General features: G+C 41.3%; 2 protein-coding genes across 2 annotated transcripts in view; one reads left to right on the top strand and one right to left on the bottom strand.

Moving 5' to 3' along the window:
- The window catches only part of SLC25A18 (solute carrier family 25 member 18), an 8,916-nt gene extending 3,526 nt beyond the window's left edge, over window positions 1-5,390 (top strand). The window contains exons 5-9 of the mRNA XM_007937023.2: window positions 813-931; window positions 2,983-3,148; window positions 3,942-4,096; window positions 4,743-4,818; window positions 5,249-5,390. Coding sequence (XP_007935214.1) covers window positions 813-931; window positions 2,983-3,148; window positions 3,942-4,096; window positions 4,743-4,818; window positions 5,249-5,390 — 658 coding nt within the window. The remainder of the gene's footprint in view (window positions 1-812; window positions 932-2,982; window positions 3,149-3,941; window positions 4,097-4,742; window positions 4,819-5,248) is intronic.
- A 2,047-nt stretch (window positions 5,391-7,437) lies between these two features.
- ATP6V1E1 (ATPase H+ transporting V1 subunit E1) overlaps window positions 7,438-14,029 on the bottom strand; it is a 33,397-nt gene continuing 26,805 nt past the window's right edge. The window contains exons 5-9 of the mRNA XM_007937022.2: window positions 12,585-12,674; window positions 11,975-12,043; window positions 10,314-10,408; window positions 9,049-9,136; window positions 7,438-7,500 (exon numbers count right to left, since the gene is read on the bottom strand). Of these exons, the coding sequence (XP_007935213.1) occupies window positions 7,438-7,500; window positions 9,049-9,136; window positions 10,314-10,408; window positions 11,975-12,043; window positions 12,585-12,674 (405 nt within the window). The remainder of the gene's footprint in view (window positions 7,501-9,048; window positions 9,137-10,313; window positions 10,409-11,974; window positions 12,044-12,584; window positions 12,675-14,029) is intronic.

The raw sequence follows: 14,029 nt of genomic DNA, 5'->3' as shown, positions 1-14,029 counted from the left end.
TCTGTTATATATACAAGCCAATGAAATGTTGGCATTTCAAACCCATGAGCTGCTCTGCAGTGGAAAGATGTGTCGATCTGTTTGTGCAAGGATTTACAGTCTTGGAAACCCTATGGGGCAGTTCTACTCTGTCCTATAGTGTTGCTATGAGTTGGAATCAACTCAATGGCAATGAGTTGGTTTTATTACACACACACACATGTATATATATAAAATAGAAGATATATATGTTGTTATCAGCTGCTGTCAACTTGTCCTGATACATGGCTACCCTGTGCACAATGGACTAAATGCTGCCTGGTGGTCCTGAGCCATTCCTGTGATTGGTTGCAGATCTGATTCTTGTAATACACAGTGTTTTCACTGGCTGATCATTGGAAGTAGACTGCCAAGCTATGTATATATGTATATACACATATACATACATCCTGCACAGATATATTGATCAGTTAACTGATGAGTTTTAATCAGACCCCAAACACTTTCTATTTTCTCTGTGTTTTCCATTATCAGGTGGTATTGCTTAAAGGACCAGAAGAATCAAATAGCACCAATAGGTGGTCTCATTTTTACTGTTTCAGCTTCTATGTAGGTGCTACCTCCCTAGCACCCTTTGTTTTAAATACAGTTTCATGTCTTTAAGGAGCCCAAGCCTGACGTCAGGTGATTATTACCCTACTGGGTATGGCAGCTGATGAGGACAGGGCTAAATACTATCCATGGGAAGTCCCAACCACCAGGCGAGGGCAGATGGGTCAAGGCAGGGATAGGGCTGCTGTGTGACGGAAGGAGCCTGACTATTGGTTCCTTAGGGCACAGCGCAATCTGAAGATGGAGATGCTAGCTGGATGTGGAGCTGGAATGTGCCAGGTGATTGTGACCTGTCCCATGGAAATGCTCAAGATTCAGCTGCAGGATGCTGGACGACTTGGTGAGCCCTAGCTCTGATTTCACACGGGATCAATAAAGGGCTGTGGTCAGAATAGGCTCCCCACATCCCCACCCTCATTTGCTAAACTGTGTGATCCAGTCAGCTGTCTAGGTCACTGAAGTCTTTACTTTAGGATTACCATTCTAGATTTCAACACTTCCAGCTCTGCCACAAATAGCAAAATTGGGGATCTTGATACAGGAGGGACAGAACGTAACACCTCTATCATAATGCCTTGACATTCACATTTGATTTCATAAAGATTTTAAGGATTGCCAATGGCCTGCTCATTAACACTTGAGTCAGTAGGGATTTATGCCATGGAAGCTGGCCTACAGTGGGAAGGCATGAAAAAGAGTGTTCCCTGGAACAGAAGCTTGGCCCTTTCTTAAATCCTGGCCCTCTTAGAAATAGAGTGGAATAGATACCAAAGCATGGAGGTGAGAGCTGGGGCTGGCGTCTAGGAGGCCAAACCTAGTGGGAGGCATAGACGCACCTCTCATCTGTGGCAAAACCACAACGTTTGAGATAGATAAGCCATCGGGTAATGTGCCTAGCATAGCATCTGGCATGGAGTGGACTGTCTCAGTAAATGCAGGTGCCCTTCTCCTCCTCAAACATGCTAGAATTCAACCCAATTTTTAAATTAGATTACCCTAGCCTGAAGCAAATAAAAATACAGCAAGAATAAAGTTCAGAGACTGGGAAGTCCCCACTGTGTTTTGATCTGCAGGGTAAAAGCCCTATAATGTTCAATTTCTCAGTCTTAGTGAGAAGCTTTAGTATTCCTAAAACATTTAAAAAGAAGTGAAAGGATATGGATTAACTGTGTGAATTTAAAGATGACATGGAAAATAATATTCACAGTGATTAACTAATTACTTACAGCTAATTGTTTGAGACCTGCACCTAGATTACTACCATACAAAAATATTTACAGTAATTGTTTCCTAGTATGAAATGTTGGCTTAAGAAGAACATACCTGCTGCTGTCTCAACCCCATGAGGTCAGAGTAGAGCTGTGCTCCACTGGGTTTTCAGGGGCTGATTTTTCAGAGGTAGATTGCTAGGGCTTTCTTCTGATGTGCCTCTGGGTGGACTCAACCATCAAACCTTTCAGTTAACAGAAATCATGTTAACCATTTGCAAAGATAATTGTTTGAGACCTACACCTACATTACTACTATCAGAAAATATGCGCTATTTTTCTAGTATGAAATGCCCTCCTGGATACCAGACAGAATTGGGAAATTAAAAGCTTCCCTTTACTAAAGACTTAGACTACAGGCAAAACTTCTCAAACACTGAGATTTTAGAAAATACATATTTACACAATTTCAGTACATTAAATCCTGTGGTCTTTGGTGAGGTACATTCACATTTGAAATTGCTTCTATTTACTATGGTCAGGAAAAAAGCAATTCCATTTTATTTACTCAATGCTGAACTTATCAAATGATGGGCATTAAATTAATCAACTAAAATGGACTGACATCTGAAGAAGCAAACTCCGTATCATGGAGGAGGATATAACAAGGGAGAAAAAGACAAGTCCACCTAATCTAGGAGGAAGTTTAGGAACCCCTGGAAGACAGGAGTGTTTTTGAGAGAAACAAAAGGAATTTGTTGCTTTCCACATTAGGCAGATGTATGGGATTCCTATGTCCCCAGTGGTTCAGAGACTGGTGGCAGGTTCAGAGACAGAAGACAGATCAAAAATACAGTATTTAAGGAACTTGGGAGAACTGCTACACCTTTCCATAAAGAAAGCAGGGCAGGAAATGGCTGTCTCATGAAGCATTGTGTGCAGCTGCCATCACAATGTAATCAAATCCTGGGACGGCTGGTCAATCTGTCCAACTCAGTGGCATTTGTCCTATTCTTCCTCAGGGGTAGCTCATTAGATGATGAAGACCTTAGAAAAAATTCCACCAAGCCAAAATTAATATTCTAAAATTAGGACAGTCCACTTGGGCGCCATACCCTAGGAAATGTTTTCCAGCCTCAACTGGGGCTGGATTTTGATAGGACGTCTGTCCTTTCCCTTTCAGCGGTCCATCATCAGGGTACAGCCTCAGCACTTTCCTCCTCTAGGTCCTATACGACTGGCTCACCTTCCACCCACAAGCGCCCATCTGCCACCCACATTGCATGGGAGCTGCTTCGTACTCAAGGCCTGGCTGGCCTCTACAAGGGTCTAGGTGCCACTCTCCTCAGGTGAGGCTCTCCCTGAACTTGGAACACAACCAGTCCTGGTTTCCTGAGTGAACAGGGAGAGGGAACAGGCAGCCAGAGAAGTTGTTGCCCCAATCTGTCTCTGTATTCTTCCCATTCCAAACCCAGGACAGCAAACAGTGTCCATGCTTCGGAATGTTCTGTCCAGAATTTGGCAGGGATGTATAGAATGGGTACCTGGAGGACTGAAGCTTTACTCTTTCTCCAGTGACTAGGTCCTCATGACTGTTGGGTATTGTGTGGCCCACCATTGCAGATCTATTATAAATAAAAGAATAAACTTGTTTACCTTGCAACTTGGCTTTTAATTGAGCTTTCAGGGTTGTTTTTTTTTTTTTTGCCCTTAAAGTTGGTCAGAAGAGTCCCAGGCCAGGGGCTAGTTTTCTCATGTCACTTAGGCAACATATACATGAACTTACCCGTCCCTTCCCTTCAAGACCTAGAGCTGTACACCAGCCACTAGCTCAATTTAAGCCTTACCTTAGCTTTCCTAACCCTTAGTAGAACAAGTTACCAGTTTTGAGTCTATCTGGTTTCCTCAGTAAGAGGCTGCAGGGCAGAGTAATGAACTGGGAGGGTGGGGTAGATAAACAGATTTCTCTTACGCTGTCTATCCCTATACATTATCATGGGGTGCCAGAGTAGGAGTGGGTAGCTATGGCTTGTCTGACCCATCAGACTTGCATCACAGCTCATGGGAAAGGCCTACTGGATGACCTAGGGGGGAAGCCCCAGAGCTGCATGTTGCTCAGTGTTTCTTCTTCCTTTTCTGCAGAGATATCCCCTTCTCCATCATCTACTTCCCACTGTTTGCTAACCTTAACAACCTTGGGTTCAACGAGCTTACTGGGAAGGCTTCCTTTGCTCATTCCTTTGTGTCAGGCTGTGTTGCAGGTTCTGTAGCTGCTATTGCAGTAACCCCTCTGGATGGTAAGTGCATGGGAGATGTAGGGGCTAAGTATCTGGGGGACCAAAGGTTGACGTGTTTGATAAATTAGGTATTTGTGTAGTAGTCTATGGGGTAAACAGTACTTTTGTTACGCTCAAGATAAAGATGAAATAGCCTCAACCATCCTAGGGTCTCAACCTGTGACTACTGGCAGAAATACACCAAAGGTCCTCATAGAGAATGAAGAGCCAAGGAGACCTGCACTCTTGTTTCTTATCACTGACAAATTCCTTCACCTTCTAGCTGCTGATTCCATTACCTTCCTGTACCCTAATGGAGTTACGAGCATCATAAATAATGACTGCTCACATTTTTAAATATGAGACTGAAAGTAGCAGCTAAACAGTGTGAGAGGACATTTGATCTGTATTTGGGGTTGCATCTTATTTCTCTAAGACACAAGTAGAGCCTAGGGATAGATCTTTCTATACGAAAGATCATGTCTCTAAGTTCCTCATTTCATGAGGCTCAAAGTAGGAAAGATCTTCTATTACAGATCACATACTGGCAGAACTGGCCTCATGATTCAGTTTTACATATGTGGTTCTAAAAGGAAACCCAGTTACTTCATGTTGAGAGTATACAATAAGGAAGATAACTACCAATTTTTACCTTTCCTTGACTTAGTTTTGAAAACTCGCATCCAAACCCTCAAGAAAGGCCTGGGTGAGGAAGTCTACAGTGGGATCATAGACTGTGCCAGGTAAAAGCCAGTATCCATTACGTACAGCAGCTGGGATAATTGCCTCTGCAGTGGTGTCAACCGAGATCAGATCTAAAGACAAACTACACTGAGCTCTGGATTTTCTTGAAATCTGTCACTTACTCTCACCTCCCAACAAAAATAGGATGTACTAGGAGCTTTTTTCTTCTCCTTTTATCCCTGTATCACCATTCTCCTAAAGATTCTAGCTAGATCAAGCTATGTCCAGAGCCTCCAGTCAATTGCAGTATAACCAAACTGCATACATGTCATGGGCAAGGCTTGGCTCCCACACATCTGGGAATCTTGATTTTGCTGTGGGAAGTGACACCTATTTTCAAGTACAAATATTTGACGAAGAGGATACCATGCAGTACTGCTTGCCATGTGCTTCTGCCCATTAGTTCACCAGGCTCTTCTTTCTTCGCAGGAAACTCTGGATTCAGGAGGGACCATCTGCCTTCATGAAAGGAGCAGGCTGCCGAGCCCTTGTCATAGCACCTCTCTTTGGGATTGCCCAAGGTGTCTATTTCATTGGTATTGGAGAACGTATCTTAAAATTTTTTGAGTAGATGCTGGCACTGGAGGCCTTTACTTGCTGCCATCTACCTATCCCATTCCACCTAGACTAGATGGGGTCAGAATAAGATGGCCCATCCATGTTATAATCTGTCCTCTAACTTATAGAGCTACCTCAGTCTGGGAAGAAACAACCCTATTCTAATAAGCAACATGGGTATCACCCTATTCCCCCCTACATGATATCTGCATTCATTTTCCTTGGGAGTATAGCTATCGAGGTTCTTCAGAAGCCCCTAACCACCTACTTTTCAGCAATAATAAATATGATACCTAGTTTGGTTATATTAATGGCAGGGCCTTAAAAAAACAGTAAAGGTAGAATGTTGTTTTATTTCTATTTCACAGGCAAACTCAGTATACTCATATTTCTTTTAAGATTTAGTTTTCTTAATCCTTAATTAATTTATGATTAGTCCTAGTAGTACTGATTTCGGGGAAAGGGAGGATCAGAAATTCAAGGGGACCAAGAAAGCCCTCAAAGTCAGGACTTAGTTCGAAACCAAACACACACTTTTTCAAATCATGCTGGTTGAGGGATTAGGTTGAATCTAATTGAAGAGCTTGGGCAAAGTTAGGATAGCCATCTGTCACAAACCCTCTGGAGCATGAGCTCTCTCAGGGCCATCCTTACCAATGTTCATTGAACACTACTTGAAATAAAGTCAACTGGTTAGTATCTCATCTACAATCACCACTGTCAACTTTTCTGCATACATTTCAGAACCAAACAATATTAAAACAAGTACTGAATAGGTCACTATCCTTTAGTCTTCAAATTGTTACTTATGAAGATGGAGGACAATAACCATGGAGATACTTTAAGTTATACTAGATTTTGAGCCTTGGTTAGTAATTATTTATTGCATCATCTCGAGGAACTGAGTATGCTGTGACAGTTTTTTCCACGTGCCTCAATTCATTCCCCAGAAGTCTGCCACAGAGAAGTGTCACACATGTAGGGTCAGGCTCTAAGGAAAACATACCTATTCCAGGAGTTATTTACATTAATCCCCACCTAATGTAAAACTTGGCATAATGAAGAAGGTGATGGTGCTGAGATGGTCAGCCTTGGTGGCCTTTTAATTAAGATGACTGTATTTGAGCATGGGCTCTGCAGGCTGATGTGAGTTAAGATTCCAGCTATGCTAACTCTGTAAGACCTTGGGCAGTGCTCAGCTGCCATGAAGAAAGGCTACCTAGAGAAGGGGGGTGAGGAGAAAACAAGGCCTTTTGTGACAGGGTTTAGGCCTAACACACAGTAACCCAATATTACCTCAATAAAGCTGTAAAACTCTTGGAGAGGACACTTGTGTGTGTGTGTGCGGGGGGGTGGCAGGTTATGTGGGTAGGAAAGAATACTTTTACTGAGGGCCTGGTGCTAGTGCCCAGGAAATGCCAGCACACAAAAGGTGAGTGAATTCAAGTAGTGACAGCTGTAAGTTTATCAAATGTGACAGGAACTAGGGAAATGGTCCTTTTCTGGTTACTAAGAATTTTTCTCTCAAACTACAAATCTGTGGTGCCTTGCATAAGAAAATTAAAAACAAAATCCACATAAATCTTTTCTTTTAATAAATAAAGCATATTCATGGTTTAGATTTGAAATCACATTTACAGACGAGGAAAACGTCTAGGCTTAACTAGGGAAACAGTGAAGCTACTATAGCTGGAAGAATGCACGCTCCACATGCATTTTAAACCTAAAGTGCAAAGCCTGAAGGCAGAGAACACCATACATGCCACCCTTTAGACTAAACTGTGAAGTTCATGCAATCACCACTGGATCCCCTCACCTTCATGCTGCAGAACCAACTGAAAGTTATGTAGCTTTTATATGAACTAGAGTTTGGCTCTTGATCATCTTAAGTGATACTTGCTCCTGTTGCTAACAATCAGACCAAGGGCATTAGCTACAATAGGATATTCCATTGATAAATACAGAACACTATTAGAACAACAAAGAGGAGGTTACATAGATAATCCTGGTTCTTCAAATATCAGAAACTTCCATATCTTATCAGTAGAGGAGTGGAATGCTTAGTCCAAAAACTTCCTATTCACATTAGCACCAAACAAGGCTCCCCGTACTTCTGGCATCATCTGCAAAGAAATAAAATTTTCTTTAATAAATAAAACCAAACTCAGTGCCAATGAGTCGATTCCAACTAGGGTTTCCAAGGCTATAAATCTTTACGGAAGTAGATTGCCCCATCTTCCTCCTAAGGCATAGCTTCTGGGTTTGATCCGCTGCCTTTCTGGTTAGTAGCCAAATTCCTTACCCACTGTACCACCAGATCGTCTGTCTTCAGTAAATAAGTGTCAACTGAAGAACTTGGAAAGAACTGCCTATCTTAACCTCAGGGAAAAGTCATTAACTCCTATATAGCTGGAAAGGGAAATCACAAAGCTAAGTGCGTCAAATACGTCCTTTACTTATCTGAAGCACTGCAACAGAGTCCTTGATGAGACTTAACTAATCAGACATTTGGAGTTAACACCAACTGCTTACAAAAGCTTTGTAAAGAAGGATGGGGAGATGGAAAAAAAAAAAAAAAAAAACCCGAGTTATTACTGTCTCAGGTGTCTGTTATACTGTGATGTAGAGAGAAGAGATCAGCTCATTAACAGTACTACTTCATCACAAAACTCTGGATCAGCTACATTCTTTCAACAAATATTTAACTGAGTATCTATTATGTGCCCTCTGTTTGGAGTAACTGAACATAAAATTGAAAATGCAAGTTTGTGAAGTAGCACAATGAAGCACTTACTATGGCCACTGAAAAATCCTTAGGAGGATTTAGCTTCACACTTCCATAGCCAACCTGCCTACCCTAGGAGCCATTAGCCACATGTGGTTACTGAATACCTGGAATGTGGCAACTGTGACAGAAACGGGATTTTTAGTTTTACTTAAACAGTCCGATGTAACTAATGGCTGCTGTACTGTGGGCAGCATAGTTTTAAGGTTTAAGTTATCAGAAAATGATACTGAAGGTCCAAGTACTTCAGCTATAAGACAAGTACTTGCACAAACATCAAATACTTCTTCTAAGTTAGAGAAGGAGGAGCTCTGGTAGTGTGGTGCCTAAGGCATCTGACTGCTAACCAGAAGGCTGGCGGCCACTCCATGAAAGAAGACTGGGCAATCTACTTCCATAAAGATTTGCTGCCTCAGAAACCCAAAAGGGGTTGCTCTGAGTCAGAATCAACTCAAAGGCAGTGGGTTTGGTTTTCAGCAATAGAAAGCCACTACTGAAAACTGCCCAGTATTTTGGAACGACTGGAAATTTTTCCAGCTTGTTTCCTAGAATTCATTTATGCAAACCTAGAAGCAGTAGCACTAAAGTGATTTCTTTAAACAAGTGTTTAGTCCCATCATCCTTGTTGGAGAGAGAGGCCACCATCTCTAAATACAATGAAATGTACACATTAGAGTTCTGGATAAAAACCCTTGTTCTGACCCCAAATCCTCCGGCAGATGAATGATATCACCTCAGTAAATGCCACTGAATGCCTAATCCTCATTCCTTTTAAGGAAATGTGAATAGTGACAAATCCCAAGATCAGTGAACAGACATATATATGTTCTTTGTGTTCCTTTAAAATCACAACAGAGCAACTAACAAGCAGTATTCCCACACTCACCTGCTGGGCTATGAGATCCAGCCGGCTTTCCAGGGTGTTGGATACCTTTATTTTACGATCCCCATTATAGATCTCAACACCACCAGCTCTACAGAGAACAGAGGAAATAACAATTTTTGTAGATGTGAGGAAGATAGAAACACACACATTTACCTTATTCCCTCAGAGGAAAGCAGTTTTGGTATATGTAAAGTATCTAAATATTATACGAAGCCAATAAAAACAAAGAATAGGCTTCAAATAATTTTAAAAGCTTCTGACAATTAAGGCATGTGTGTTGATAACTGTCGTTAACCAAGTGCCTGCTATGTGCCAATTTAATTTTATGTTATAGGACCTCATTTAATTCTAACCTCCAGCCCCCTCCACCAAAATGAAGAGTAAGATTTACTCCCATTGTGTAAATCAGTAAGACAGAAAAAGGGCAGAGCTGATACTAAGTCGTAGAATCAGGATTCATACTAGTCCATAAACTGCTACAAAATGACTTCACCAACAACTCCTGAAGAATCCTCATCTGAGTATTTTTAAAGCCCCAACACTGCTAATTACTAGGGAGCTTTGATAAGGCAGCACTCACACGGCTTTGTGTATCAGATAAAAGATACCATTGCTACCTTCTGCTAAACTCACTCTCAGAAAGTTCTGCCTCTAGCCATATCTCACTTCTGCCATTCCCTTCCTCAAAGTTTCTTAGCACTTGAGACATGAAGTCAACAAGTCAAATTCTGTAGCAAGGAACTTCAGGGAATGAAATTCTGCTGTATTAGAATTTTATTTCATCAAAGACTGCTTGAAATAAGCAGGCTATCAGCCAAAGGCTGGAAAAGGTTTTGCAAATCTTCTGTGGAATATTTTAATGGACAATGTATGACCTTAATATTATTTTCTTACTCTTCCCTACCATTTCTGTTTCATCTATCTTCAGTTTCTCTAAATAGATTATATTCTTCATAAAGGCATGGTTATTTCTTGGCTGAAATCCTGACCCAATGTCTGTGATAAAATTCTTTATCCATTTTGGAGAAGGAAAGGAAGACTAACATTAAGTGATAATGTCTACTATATGCCAGACACTCAGTGAATGTAAAGTCAAGGGCTTCTCCATCTTCAGAATGACCCTATGAGATTCTTAATATCCTCACTTTTTTAAAACAGAGCACTGACAGATAACAGCAATAGTTGCCTGTGGAACACAACCACACCCTTAACCTCACAGAGGTTAAGACTTCACACCTCATATCAAATGGAGGAATACTCCTTACATGTCCTCAGGCAGGTAGGCCTCCTGATCTATTTGGACATCAACATCTTTTTTGGTGGCAATTTTGTACACAGGGATTGCTTTTTGCACTGCAGCCTAAAAAAAAAAGAAAGCAGTGAGAGGTTTTGGCAGAAAACTACAGAGCAGGTACCCCCCCGCCCCAAAAAAAAACCCAATGTAGTATACCAATAAAGATATTGCTATTTATTCCAAATAAAAGAATATATGGAAGCAAGTGTTCACCACTGCACAACATAATTAGTGGAAAGTCCTGTCTTGGAACAGTATTATCTACACTCAAATATACATGTAAATAACATTTCCTAGAAGGAACTTAAATGTTTTTCTCTGACGGTATTACTAGTTGAACATATTGATGCATATACTCAACTCTGCCCTGCTCCTCAAACCTAATGCAGTGTCACTCTGGGGAGCTGATCACTGACACTGAACAGTGTAGAAGTTTCAAGAAAAAAACTTGCTTGGGATTCAGCAGTATGATGGTGCCACCTAGAGAAGGTCAGTTGGCAACTCAGACCGTCCTCCATAGAGTGGTATCACCTTGGTGAATTACCACAATAAGGTTCTGCCCTCTGTTTTGTGGGTTCATGAACAAGGTACACTGGAACCACATTTATAGCGGACAATGTGTAACTGAGGGGAATGAAAGAACACCTATGTTGTCCAGCTGCCACACTTCCTGGGAGACAGATTATACTGAGAATATAAATGTATTGTGTATTACAAATGTATTGATTTATAATATAAAATATATTTGCCAGAGGACCAGTAACATACATCTTTGCCTTAAAGCAAACTACATGAAAATAGAATTTTAATCTAAAGAGCAACTTGATGACAAAAAGCTATGGGAGTCCATTACCCAAAAACCAAACCCATTGTCTTTGAGTCAATTACAACTCACAGTGACAATACAGGACAGTGTAGAAATGCCCTATAGGGTCTCAAATGCTGCAAACCTTTTACTGAAGCAGACTGCCACATCTTTTCCCAGAGAGCAGCTGATGGGTTCAAACTGCTGACCTTTCAGTTAACAGTTTAATCACTGCCCCACCAGGGCTCTGACGGGAGTCCATCATGTAATTTAAAATTTAGTAGCTCAGGTTCCTTCTGTCTGAAGCAGCCACCTATTACTACAATCTGTGTGTCTGTCATGGGGCCAGACTGGTCACACCCTCAGACCATGGTAGCTTCTCCCTTACACAGTGCAGAAAGCAGGACTACATTGGTTGCCCCTGGGAACTAAGTAGTTTTCACTGCTGACCAACCTCCCCTTCTGGTACCCACATTCTTTCTCTAGGTATGTGAATATATTTAAGTTACAGCCAAGACTTGCTGGCCTGGGAGTGGTATGCCTCTTTAAGATGGTGTTGTCTATCTTTGCTCCAATCCAGTAGGTGCTGCTTAATGTTTGATTTTTACAAAATTATGACATTACAAAGTTCCTGTAAGGGAGGGGAGCACCAGCTCAGACGGCAACCTGACCTCTTTAAGAAATTATTAGAGGCTTGAGCAAGACTAAATTAACAACATCTGAAGTGTGCTAAGACGCCCCCAATTCCTATAGCTGAGATGTCATATGAGAGCATTCACTGTAGCCTAACATTTTGATCTTTGACAGAGTTCTTCTAGGCACTTTACCTTTACCAGAGGGAAGTCCTGTTTCCTGCAACGAACAATCATTCGGGGCTCCAGCAACTGGTATAAACCCTACAGAATACAATCAGATGTAACTGGTAAGAAATATAAACTACAAAATAAAGCAGTGGCAAAATAAATTATTTTTATATTCTTTCAGAACATGGAAAGAAGGTCTTGATATCACAAATAGCATAAATATACCCTCTGCTCTGGGGTACAGACAAATTCATATGGTAGTCTTTTCTTTCTTCAACCAGGTGAAGGACCAATATTATAATCAACATAAGGAAAATATGGACTCACTGCCTGGCTTAAAATGTATAGTCTTTGGTCTAAACTCCAGTATGTAAGTACTTTAGTAGTGAACTTCAAATTAAGGAAGCTTAATGCTGAAGATTGTAAATAAATTTGACACAAGTTATGAAAGCCTGGAAGTCTTATCAGACCAGACAGACACTACTATCCTATGCAGCACACGTTTCTGTATAAGACAAGGAAAAGAGGAAAAAAAGCTGAGTAGAAAAGAACAACAAAGTTGGTCTCTAACATATCCTGTCACATTTTTTAAGAACTGTGGCCAGAGCCAGCAGTTCCAGCCTTGGGAGGGTACCTGGAGGACCAGTCCGTCCAGCAGCACTTGGTACCTGGTTGTGTCTTTTACCACCTTGCTAAGTCTCTGTTTCGCTTCATTGAGTAGGTCCTACAAAGAGCGGAGAAGAAAAAAGTTGTTTAGATGTCTGAGTAGTTAGTTCAGAACCCACTGTGAGGCTGCTCGTGTCTCAGGTCCAACCACTTCACATTTCATTGCTGGGTTTTCATTCCATACATTCCCTAAAGATCTATGCCAATCCAGATTCTGTTCCAAGTATGTTGATACAGAAAGCATGAAGCACTCGTCCTGCTCCCAAGGAGTGCAGTCCAGTGGAAGAACAGCTTAGGTCTTCCGGTAACATAGAGGGATAGGCAGACAAGCAACACAGACCCTCTTCAACAGAGAAAAGAAAAACTAATTGACAGAGATACAGAAGATAATCCTGGAACCCTGAGCTTTGAAAGAAACTATACAGAAGTGGATTAGGTACCAACTAGTGGAAAAACCTGAGCAAAAAGAGTGAGTACAGAGATGATCGGGGCTGCGGACTGTCAGCTGCTCTGACGAGACCAACAGCCTGAATATTTCCAAGTGGTGTTGGGACCTGAGAATTGACCTAAAGATTAGTCCTGGTCACCAAGGGCTTCAGGGACAACTGCTTTGGTGGCCTATGACTAGGAAGGGAAACAGCAAGGAGGGAGACAACCTGAGCTGTGGACTTTCTGGTGTCTGGAAGGCACAGCCATTTTGATTGTTTACATGTGGCAGCTATTTTGAATGTTTACAAGTGGCAACCATTTTGGATTTTAAAGTGATAGCATTCTCATTCAGATTCCAGGGACCTAAGAACAGGCTCTGTTTGCCAGGGTTGGCAAGGACATCAAGAGGCTGACAAAGGAAAGGAAACAGGTGGTGAGTGTATAAGTGCTGTCAACTAGTGAATAGAGGAGCACAGCACACTGCCCTGCCTGTATAGATAACATACAAAGAAAACAAAAATCATGGGCATGTCACTCCAACATAAAATCATCAATTAAATAGAAACACAAAAACGTCACAATGCCTCAGAGACAACAGAGCATCACAGTCCACACAAAGAAGCAAGATAAAGCAGGAGAAACAAAGGACCAGGATACAGATTCAGAACACATCCCTGAGGAAGACACAGCATTGGAACTCCCTGATAAGGAATTCAAAAGAATTATATTTAGGTATCTTCGAAGGATTAAAAGACAGACCAAGGAAACCACAGACCAATCCCTAGAAGAATTTTGGAAGAAAATACAAGAACAAAATGATTCTAAATCTACAGATAGAAATCCAGAAGATTAATACAAAATTGTCAGAAATAGATAACACATTGAAAGGACAAAGGAGTAGAACTGATGCAATGGAAGACAAAATTAATGAGACTGAAGGCAAATACCAGCATACTTCTTTGGAAAGGGATCAATCAGAAAAAA

The sequence above is a fragment of the Orycteropus afer genome, unplaced genomic scaffold (genome assembly GCF_000298275.1).
Source record: "Orycteropus afer afer isolate SDZICR_OR568_19922 unplaced genomic scaffold, OryAfe1.0 scaffold00040, whole genome shotgun sequence".
Taxonomy (NCBI): Eukaryota; Metazoa; Chordata; class Mammalia; order Tubulidentata; family Orycteropodidae; genus Orycteropus; species Orycteropus afer.
Note: the sequence above shows the minus strand (reverse complement) of the source record. Positions and strands in the feature narration are given on the sequence as shown.